Source organism: Salvelinus namaycush, chromosome 29, assembly GCF_016432855.1.
Source record: "Salvelinus namaycush isolate Seneca chromosome 29, SaNama_1.0, whole genome shotgun sequence".
Lineage (NCBI taxonomy): Eukaryota > Metazoa > Chordata > Actinopteri > Salmoniformes > Salmonidae > Salvelinus > Salvelinus namaycush.
Window position 1 is genome coordinate 18550783 of NC_052335.1, and position 11628 is coordinate 18562410.

Consider the following 11628-nt stretch of genomic DNA (forward strand, 5'->3'; position numbering starts at 1 on the left):
CTTAGTGTATGTAAATGTATGACCCACTGGAATTGTGATACAGTGAATTATAAGTGAAATAATCTGTCTGTAAACAATTGTTGGAAAAATGACTTGTGTCATACACAAAGTAGATGTCCTTACCGACTTGCCAAAACTATAGTTTGTTAACAAGAAATTTGTGGAGTGGTTGAAAAAGGAGTTTTAATGACTCCAACCTAAGTGTATGTAAACTTCCGACTTCAACTGTTTATATATATATATAATCTGAAGACGCCTTTGACTTTCCTCCTAAAGTGCCACCGTACACAGCACAGTCATTGGTTAGGCCGCACAAAAGGGTTACCTCAGCAAGAGCAGGGCAGGCCAGGGCCTCTGATTAGGATAGCCTATCTATTGCAGTGTGTAATGCAGTGTGTAATGCCTGGTTTTATACACACAATTCCAGCAGCGCAAAAACTCAGGAAGGAAGTATATTTTCTTCAAATATTACTTTGCCTTGTGCTTCTCCGAGCATGCTCTTCATACAGCCTAGGTCTACAGTATAGGCTATGGATCATTTTATTGAGACCACACTAGATGCACTTGATATTGCGCGCCCAGCAGAGAATCAGGGATGAGGGGCATCATCGGGCACACGTCGAGATACTACAATAAGCAACTCATTCTCAAACCCTGAGCAATATGACATTTAATCAAATACAAATTACATAACCCTCCCCTGGACTGAAATTGAAAAAGCATGACCTTCCCCCATTTTCCTCCGGGTAACAATTGTGCACATTTCGACTGCTCCCTAAGGGGCATTTATAGGGGTCTGGAAGATTATATAAGTGTGGATGAGAGGGGAATGGTGGACGTTTCTGAGATCAGGTTCATGTAATGTAGGCTATCAATGTTTGAGAGAAATGTAACTGTACCTTGAAGAACTAATTAGTTTATGTATTTCCTCACTGATGTGTGTCAAGCTTAACTGAAATGAATTTGAAGACTATGTCCAAGCTCCACCTGATTGTGTCTACTCTAGTTAACAGAGTTGACAGCTGGTTTTAAAAAAAACATTTTAAGAGAGGCAGCAGATATTTTTTTGTAAAGTGCTGACCCTCTTCTTGACCCCACAGTGATGCATCATGGATCATATTTACTATGGGCATTAAAGGTACTGTGACATTGTTTACACACCTAGGGAGCACCTGTTGTTATGGCAGTTGGTGCAACTGCACTCCCCTGGCTATAATGACAACAAATTAAGCCCACCTGAAAACCTTGAAAGTGTTAGCTAGCTAACACACTGCATGCATACAGTACAACCCCCCCCCCCCCCCCAGGGCTCCAGAGTGAATTAAAACAGTGTGAAAAGAGCAGCGGTGCACATGAATCTGTAATGAACTATAGGAGGACAATGTGTGCTAACAGGTACTGTGGCTTCTCTCTTCTCAACGTGGTCTCAGGACAATTCGTATTATTCTGTATGTAAATCTGTGACACTCCAATTAGTATGATATGTTATGTTATGTTAAATGATGAATGGTATTGCGGTCATACAATATCATACAAATTAGAGAATGTATAGTTTCATACACCTTATCCGGTCATACAACAGCATACGAATCGGATAGTTTAACTTACATCCTGGAGGGCATATAGCATTATACATCTTTGTCTGAGACCAGGTTGCTTGTTGCATCATAACAACAGAGGAGAATTACGGAGAGAATTTATGTTGGTGCTTAGGCGAACTAACGACAAAGATTAGGTGAATTTACGCAGCAGGTTAGGTGAATTGGGTTAAGTTTAGAATAAGGGTTAAGGCTTAGCTAAAATACTACTGTTGTCCCCAACCTTTGGATTGCTAGATGGTCAGGGATTACACCCACCCATCTTCCCTGACTAACCTCCCTACTTTTGTTTCTGTCTAAAGTAACTAGACCATTACTAGGTGTCATACATCTTGGAGGTGCTCAGAACTACGTACAGTATGTTTCATATGACTCTGAGACCAGGCTGCTCTTCTCAGTGTGTTTTGTGAACGGGATGAGAGAGGGGTGGAAGGGAGGGTTGGTGGCAGGTTGCGGGCTCGGCAGGGAAAGGATACTGCAGTGTCTTCATGTAGTTCTGGATGGCCAGCAGCCAATCAGGGACAGACATGGTGGGCTTGAAGTTGGGGACCGATGGCACAGGGTGCTGTAGGTTGACAAAAAAAGACTGTTAGAGTTTATCTTGGTGGTGGATACATAAACATGTGGCAATATTGAAGGTCTTAGGGAAACTGTAAAACAGCTGCAATGACTATGACTAATACTGTGCTTCCTCTGACATGTCCTAGAATTTGGCTCATAAAATGTTTGGCTTCCTTTTTATTGTACATTCAGTTGACTCAGTCAGAACCAGAAAAACACATGTACTGTATGTGTGGTGTGTGTGTGTGTGTGTGTGTGTGTGTGTGTGTGTGTACAGGAAGGAGGCCAGGGGGCACAATAGACGTAAAGCCATGTACGTTCCTCTGGGTTGTTTCTCTTAACAGAGCTAGAATTAGCTTATCTGAAGAGTCTGGTCTCATGCTCAAGACAAACAGTTTAGCCTTCTGGCTCAGTCACACAACTCTACTACGTTATATTTGCAAACGCCTGAGGTGATAGATCAAACTAATGAGAGAGTGCCATGCCCTCAATCCAGAGTCAATACATTTCCTTTCCAGGTTATTAGGCTTTCTAGGTGGTCCTTTTTTGGTCTATTTCTCTAATGAGTCAATGGCACACACTCATACACACTGATCCTATCAATCAGGTTTCTGTGGTATCTGAGTCAATACAGCCACTGGATCAAAAGGCTGACAAGCAAAGAGAGACTGAGAGATAGAAAATGTGTATATTTTTTTGTGGGGGCTGGAGAGGAAAAGAGAAACCCCAAACCAATCAAGGTGAGATGAAAATAAGATTAGGTTTTTCCTTCATCAGCACTCTACCCCCAAAGGATAGGGCTAAACTCTCTTAGTAGACACCCTTATGCAGAGAGACTTACAGGAGCAATTAGGGTTGAGTGCCTTGCTCAAGGGCACATTGACAGATTTTCCACCCAGTCGACTTGGGATGTGAACCAGCGACCTTTCGGTTACTTGCCCAATGCTCTTAACCACTAGGCTACCTGCCGCACACAGGCCCATTTTAAAAGCATCACATTCAAGCTGTGCAAGTGAAATGAAAAGCAGAAACATTTATGGAATATTCAGCAGTCAGTGGCATTGGGTCTTATTTTTCAATAATCCCTCAAACAATCGCCCCGCCAACCCTATCTCAATTTCTGAGAGCCTGGAATAGAACAGAATTCTGCTGGGTCAGGGAACGAATATGGGGTGATTCCTTTCTCCTTTCCCTCTCTTTATCTCTCTCTCTCTCTCCACAGCATAGAGAGCGATGAGTGCTAACTGAGGAAGGGACCTCGTAGTGTCTTGGGATCAGACATTTTCTCAAAGTGTAGCCTACCACACCACTTATAGAAATGTAATAACACTTCATTGATAATTATTGGAACAATGTACATTTGATGAAAACATTGATTTTGTTATTTAGACACAGTGTTACTGTTTAGAGTGTTTAGTTTAGTGCAACACACAGTCCCAAATCACCCTGTGTAATTAGCTGTCATCCTTCTCCTCTTTCTCTCCTTCCCTCTGGAGAAGAGGAGGGCGCCTTGCGGAGCCCAGAGAACTACTGGAGCTGAACGAATGAGTGTGTGATTCACATCTTTATTCCTCATTATAAGGTGTGAAAGAGGTTTTTATAAAAGGGGGACAATTACGCAGAGGGATATGGAGAGCTTGTGGCAGTGGCACAAGCTTTGAAAGTAGATTGAATTTCAGCCTCAGCACTGCAGTAAGTTGGATAGTAATAACACCTGGCGAACTCACTGAGCAAGGTTGAGGCTGACAATTCATGGTCTGTCTGTGTCACGCCCTGACCATAGAGAGCTGTTTATTCTCTATGTTGGTTGGGGCGTGACAGTGACTAGGGTGGGTTATCTAGGTGATTAATGATCTATGTTGGCCTGGTATGGTTCCCAATCAGAGGCCGCTGTTTATCGTTGTCTCTGATTGGGGATCATATTTAGGCAGCCATTTCCCCATTGTGCTTTGTTGGATCTTGACTATGTATAGTTGCCTGTGAGCACTATAGTAGCTTCACGTTTTGTTTTGCTGTGAGTTTCACCTAGTAATAAAAAGATGTGGAACCCAGATCACGCTGCGCTTTGGTTCAGTTATTATGACGATCGTGACAGAAGATCCCACCAACAAAAGACCAAGCAGCGTGCCCAGGAGGAGGAAGTATCCTGGACTTGGGAAGAGATTCTGGATGGGAAGGGATCCTGGACTTGGGAAGAAATCCTGGCAGGACAGGATCGCCTTGTGGAAGAAGACGCAAGCGGTGAGGGAAGAACAGCGACGACGCCAGGGTTCGCGGCCATGACGCAAGACCAAAAGACAGCCCACAAAAGAAATATGGGGGGGGGCACACAGAGTGGTCGGCGTCGCTGAGGGGTGAGACAGAGACCGGGGAGGAATATTGGGACAGATTGAGCGAGGAGTGGGCGGCGAAAGTTGAGGGGAGTGAACCAGAGACTCTCAGTGAGTTGAGGGAGAATGTGGAGGAGAGAGAAATGAGAGAGTTATTGAATTGGTGCACGACATTTGCCCTAAGGAGCGTGTTATCGATTTAAAGCCACCTGAGTCAGCTCTCCGTAATCATCCTGAGAAGTGTGTTAAAGTTCCGGTACAAGTGATGCCGGCTATACGCACCAGGTCTCCAGTACGCCTTCCCAGCCCAGTACGTCCTGTGCCAACTCCCCGTACTCGTCCTGAGAAGTGTGTTAAAGTTCCGGTACAATTGATGCCGGCTATACGCACCAGGTCCCCAGTGCGCCTTCACAGCCCAGTACGTCCTGTGCCAACTCCTCGTACTCACCGTGTGAAGAGTGTCATCGTTCCGGTACAATGTGTGCCGGTTCTACGCACCGTGTCTCCAGTTTGCCTCCACAGCCCGGTACGTTCTGTTCCTGCTCCTCGCACTCTCCCTGAAGTGTGCCTTCCCAGTCAGGTACGTCCTGTACCTGCTCCTCGCACTCTCCTTGGAGTGCGTGTCCCCAGTCCAGTACATCCTGTACCTGCTCCTCGCACTCGCCCTGAGGTGCGTGTCACCAGCCCGGTGCCACCTGTACCGGTCCCACGCATCAGGCCTCCAGTGCGCCTCCACAGTCCAGTACGTCCTGTGCCTCCTCCCAGCACTCGCCCTGAGGTGCGTGTCACCAGCCCGGGGCCACCTGTACCGGCCCCACGCATCAGGCCTCCACAGTCCAGTACATCCTGTGCCTCCTCCCCACACTCGCCCTGAGGTGCGTGTCATCAGCCCGGTGCCACCTGTACCGGCCCCACGCATCAGGCCTCCAGTGCGCCTCCACAGTCCAGAGCTTCCGGCGACAGTTCCCAGTCCAGAGCTTCCTGCGACGTTTCACAGTCCGGAACCTCCGGCGACGGTCCACAGTCCAGAACCACCAGCAACGGTCGGCGGTCCAGAGCCTCTAGCGACGGTCTGCGGTCCAGAGCCTCCAGCGACGGTCTGCGGTCCAGAGCCTCCAGCGACGGTCTGCGGTCCAGAGCCTCCAGCGACGGTCTGCGGTCCAGAGCCTCCAGCGACGGTCTGCGGTCCAGAGCCTCCAGCGACGGTCTGCGGTCCAGAGTCTTCAGCGACGGTCTGCGGTCCAGAGCTTCCTGCGACGGTCGGCGGTTCAGAGCCTCCGGCGTTGGTCGGCAGTCCAGAGCCTCCGGCGACGGTCGGCAGTCCAGAGCCTCCGGCAACGGTCTGCGGTCCAGAGCCTCCAGTGACAGTCTGTGTTCCAGAGCCTCCTGCGAGGGTTCCCAGTCCGGAGCCTCCGGCGACGATCTACGGTCCGGTTCCTCCGGTGACGATCCACGGTCCGGAGCTTCCGGCGACGATCCCCGCACCAGAGCAGCCATGAAAGATGATGTATCTGCGAGCGGAGTGGGTACTTCGCCCTGCACCGGAGCCGCCCCTGACGGTAGATGCCCACCTGGACCCTCCCCTATTGAGTCAGGTTTTGCGGTCGGAGTCCGCACCTTTGGGGGGGGGGGGGTTACTGTCACGCCCTGACCATAGAGAGCTGTTTATTCTCTATGTTGGTTGGGGCGTGACAGTGACTAGGGTGGGTTATCTAGGTGATTAATGATCTATGTTGGCCTGGTATAGTTCCCAATCAGAGGCAGCTGTTTATCGTTGTCTCTGATTGGGGATCATATTTAGGCAGCTATTTCCCCATTGTGCTTTGTGGGATCTTGACTATGTATAGTTGCCTGTGAGCACTATAGTAGCTTCACGTTTCGTTTTGCGATTTATTGTTTTGTTTTGCTATGAGTTTTACATAAGTAATAAAAAGATGTGGAACCCAGATCACGCTGCGCTTTGGTCCAGTTATTATGACGATCGTGACAGTTTGTAGCAGTACTGTATGCTCCTCACAGGTGGACTTGCAGGAATTAAAAGATAGTTCAAAGAGGGACTTTCTCCCTTTCCGTCCAGCTGTCCCTCACCCCTTCTGAATCTTTTCCCCAGCTTTAGAGAGGTCTTCTGTGGGTGAAAAGGGCGACCTGCCCCGTGTGGTGGGTCTAATCTAACTTTACATCCCCAGGACACATCAGTGAAACTTGAGAGAGACAGCCAAGATGTGACTGCAGCACCAAACACCCTGGTCATTTGTCTCTCTCCAGAAGACAGTTGGACATTGGTCAGAGACTATCTTTAGAGCATGATAGCTTGCGGTTTTCATATGGTGTGCATGTAAGCAGAGCCTGTGTAACTACTTATTTACAGTTACCGGAAAAGCTTGAACCTTCTCCCATAGGAACGCAACAAAAACCTCTCTTTATGTAATGTGTTGTCTCTCTTGTCATGATGTTTGTTTTGTCCTATATTTTTATTAAGTTTATTTTTAATCCCAGCCACGGTCCCAGCAGGAGGCCTTTTGCCTTTTGTTAGGCCGTCATTGTAAATAAGAATTTGTTCTTAACTGACTTGCCTAGTTAAATAAAGGTTAAATAAAATTTCAATAAAAATAAAAATGATTCTTCATACAGTAGCACCACGTTTGGAGATCAGTTCAGTTCTAACCAAATCCTGTCGTGATGCAATGTGATTTGGTATTTGTAGAAAATACATTTCAATGTTGCTAATACACAAAGTAACAAAAAACCTGATCTAATTTTGCAACAAATTTGCAGCACACAGTAGAATGTTCGCCACAAGTTTCCAAGAATCGTTTGCCAGAAATTCACAAGTTGCAGCAAAGTTTTGCTATAAAACTAAATAAGAGCAAATGTGCATCAAATTGGCCAAAGATTTGCCACAACTGTTTTCCAGAAGCCCGTTTTTTGGTAAGGGTGAGGTGTGTATAATGTACGTTTGAAACAGAAAGGAAGGCTTTGGTCTGAAAGCCTGTTTAGTTTCCTGTACAAAGCTTTATGGAAACAATTAGGCGATAAAGATTATCCTAGACTCAAATCCCAGATGGTGGATTAGTTCACTCACAACCAACCCCTTCAAATAGTCAGGGCAAAGGACAGGCACAAAGCTCAAGCAGTGGTGTTACCATTCCTGACACCATAAATAGAGAATAACAGAGGAATACAGCATTTCAGGAGAGTAAAATCTGCTAAGTTCTTACCAACATGCCATTTGGGTGGGACACTGGAACCAGATTTACAAAACAATGAATGACAAAATCATTTAAATCCTAACCTTTTCTAAATGCAAGATGAATGGATGCAATGAATGGATCACGAGACACACTTTGATCACAACTCCTCAGAGTGTGTTAGTTTGCATTCAGTGCTGCAGGGAGATGCAGCTTGAGATTTCACAGGTTTCTCTCTGTAGCCTATAGCTCTATATGAATACACGTGAGCTCCACAGACAGCACTGCAATGCTCATTCCTCCACACAGTCACCCAGACGCTGGCCCTGGATTTGAGATTGTCCCTGAGCTGCATTGCTGTAACTCCGCCCAATCTCCTTAATGAGTTAGCTAGCCCAACACCTGCACCTGGAGATCACAGACTGGTCGGGCAGGGTTCACTGTTACCTCTGGGATATTAATGACTCCACTCTCCTTTCACACTTTTCAGGCCATTTGTGATTCTCAAAACAGTTTTGGGTTACTGACTAATATACTGAACAAAAATATAAACGCAACATGTAACGTGTTGGTCCCATATTTCATGAACTGAAATAAAAGATACATTTGGCAGTACGTCCAACCTACCTCACAACCGCAGACCACGTGTAACGATGCCAGCCCAGGACCTCCACATCCAGCTTCTTCACCTGCGGGATCGTCTAAGACCAGCCACCCGGACAGCTGATGAAACTGTGGGTTTGCACAACTGAAGAATTTCTGCACAAACTGTCAGAAACCGTCTCAGGGCAGCTCATCTGCGTGCACGTTGTCCTCGCCAGGGTCTTGACTGGCAGTTTGGCATCGTAAAGTAACCGACTTCAGTGGGAAAATGCTCACCTTCGGTGGCCACTGGCACGCTGGAGAAGTGTGCTCTTCACGGATGAATCACGGTTTCAACTGTACCGGGCAGATGGCAGAAAACATGAATGACGTTGTGTGAGTGAGATGGTTTGCTGATGTCAACGTTGTGAACAGTGTGCCCCATGGTGGCAGTTGGGTTATGGTATGGGTAGGCATAAGCTACAGACAACGAACACAATTGCATTTTATCGATGACAATTTGAATGCACATCAACATGACGAGATCCAGACGCCCATTGTCGTGTCATTCATCCACCGCCATTACCTCGTGTTTCAGCATGATAATGCACAGCCCCATGGTGCAAGGATCTGTACACAATTCCTGGAAGCTGAAAATGTCCCAGTTCTTCCATGGCCTGTTTACTCACCAGACATGTCACCCATTGAGCATGTCTGGGATGCTCTGGATCGACGTGTACGACAGCATGTTCCAGTTCCCGCCAATATCCAGCAACTTCGCACAGCCATTGAAGAGGAGTGGGACAACATTCCACAGGCCACAATCACCAGTTTGATCAACTCTATGTGAAGGAGATGTGTCGCGCTGCATGAGGCAAATGGTGGTCACACCAGATACTGACTGGTTTTCTGATCCACGCCCCTACTTTTTTTTTTATATATATGTTTATTTGAATTGACTAAATTCCTTATGTGAATTGTAACTCAGTAAAATCTTAGAAATTGTTGCGTTAATATTTTTGTTCAGTGTAGTATGGCGTAGCAATGTGGAATACAACTACAGTCTCCTATTCACTTAGGTGTAGTCTATAGATAGTGTTTTCTTTTTTTTATTTAACCAGGTAAGTCAGTTAAGAACAAATTCTTATTTACAATGACAGCCTACCAGGGGACAGTGGGTTAACTGCCTTGTTCAGGGGCAGAACAACAGATTTTTACCTTGTCAGCTCGGAGATTCAATCCAGCAACCTTTCAGTTACTGGCCCAACACTCTAACCACTAGGCTACCTGCCGCCCCAATTAAGGCAGTGTGATGGACATCGGTATGATATGACATGAGTGAAATCCCACAGCACTGAGCAGGCCTACAGGTTTCTCAGCTAAAGACTGCTATTGTGGACTGCAAAAAGGTAGTTGATAAGACACCCTGAACATAAAATAAAGTGTCACTGTCCCTTGGTGATACTATACAACACTCAAGCAGCCTCTGGTCATAATTCCAATAACTAGTACAGAGGCAGCATCAAGAAAGGACACAGTCTGGGGCAAATACAAAGATTCCTGTGTGCATTGTCATATCCTCTGCTATTTATATTGCCTACAGTGTGCTATGAACTTGGGCTTTGCCATCACATGTACTAATTTCCAGTGTACCAATTAGTGATGCTCCAGAGTCTCCTTTCTCAGCCCAGTCCCACTCCCACCAATGACAGCAAGAGAAAGGCTCTCAACACTGGTCCCCGCTTGGTGACATTTCGGTCCCAGTTATATCTGGACTCTGATGAAATTACTCAGAGACAATGTAGTGTCCTATTGGAGGCCAGGGGCAGGCTGAAATAGTCTGCATGCCTTAAATGCATTCTTCATTCCTCATCAGGATAATTAGGAAAGAGAAGACTTTCAGGAGGAACTCTTTAACTCATCCTGCTATTGTCCTGTGAACAGTTGTTGATGGATTCTTTGCATAGATCGAATTTCAAATTCTGTCTGTTGAATTGCAATATGAAGCATATGTCTGTTGGTTATAACATGGTAATTTCCCTGGATTTTATGTCAATATAACTGCTTATTTGTCTGGCTTTAAGGCTATACTTACTTTAGGAAGGTATGCAGCATTCCTTATCTTGCTAATGTCTTGTCCATCAGGGTGTACTTTGGCCACATGAGTCCACATCCTCTCCCAAGTGACACCGTCAATGGGAAAACCAGTTCTGTTCACGTAAAATAGCACCCCCCCATCTTTCTCCTCTTCCTCTCCCGATGAACGTCCAGCGTTGTTGGGGGTGCTAAGGGTAGCAGATTCAGCACCCGGGCTCGAGATGCAGTACGTACTGCCACTGGTGCTTTTGGATCGGTGCCTCCCCATTTTAGCTGCAGGTGAACTAGTGCTAGTGGCGTTGGGTCCAGTCATTGTTCAATTCAAAAGTGGGGGTCCTGGCAGATGGCAGCCCGTGATGATTTGTTTAGCCTTTGTCAATAACCCAGGTTTGCTATAACAAACATGTTGCTGTACCAATATCCACTCCCGTACATCCATATAAAAGATACTGAAATCCCATATTAACGAAATTATTTTTGGGGGCACGTGTCAAGCTTTATAGGTAGAAATGCACCAGAAAAAATATGCATTTCATATATTTAGCTAAGCATAATCTTTAGCCATTAAAAAGTCTGAAATATATAGGCTAGCAAGAAATCAAACCCCAAAGCATAGCCGACTAAAATACCGCATTGTGTGAGGACCATTCATAACAATGTAGTTTGCTAGTTGCCCGTAGTGGAATATTCCCCGTTTGGCTTCCTCCTCTGTAACTTCATCCTTTGCTCAGAAAACTGCGGGGGCGACTGACTCCCACAGCTGACCTCTGCTATGCATTCCGTTCCGTTCGTAGTCTACTACATATTTTCCCAATATCGAGTAGGCTGTCTATTCGAAAGCTTCGTCCTCATGATGAAAACTCCTCTCTGGTAATTTAATCCTCCATCACATGGTTAATATTTTGGGATTAATGATTTCACTACGTTATTCTGCCTATCGTAACCCCGGCAGCCAGCCGTGTTCTGAATGATTTCATTGGCTGTACCAACAAAGAGAAACGGATTTAAGTAGCCATAACAAATAAGGAACGAGTCCCTTGCTGTGATTGGTGGTGATTGCGGATGAGGGCGTCAACAAGTGAAATTTGCAACAAATGGGATATTTTTATCAACGCCCGGTATTGTTTTGGTCAATATTTTTTAAATTATACTGTTATTATAACAGTGAACAATGTAAAAACTTCACCCGATTCAATTTAACAAGTGGTGTCTGACGTGAAATGGTCAGTGGCTATTTAGAAAATGATATTGGCTTCTTTCAGCAAGCAATGT

The 11628-nt window shown here is 45.8% G+C and overlaps 1 protein-coding gene across 1 annotated transcript in view; it reads right to left on the reverse strand.

Moving 5' to 3' along the window:
- vash2 (vasohibin 2) overlaps positions 1-11297 on the reverse strand; it is a 42580-nt gene extending 31283 nt beyond the window's left edge. Inside the window, exons 1-2 of the mRNA XM_038968595.1 lie at positions 10355-11297; positions 2075-2163 (exon numbers count right to left, since the gene is read on the reverse strand). Of these exons, the coding sequence (XP_038824523.1) occupies positions 2075-2163; positions 10355-10669 (404 nt within the window). The 5' untranslated portion in view covers positions 10670-11297. The remainder of the gene's footprint in view (positions 1-2074; positions 2164-10354) is intronic.
- Positions 11298-11628: the final 331 nt, after the last annotated feature.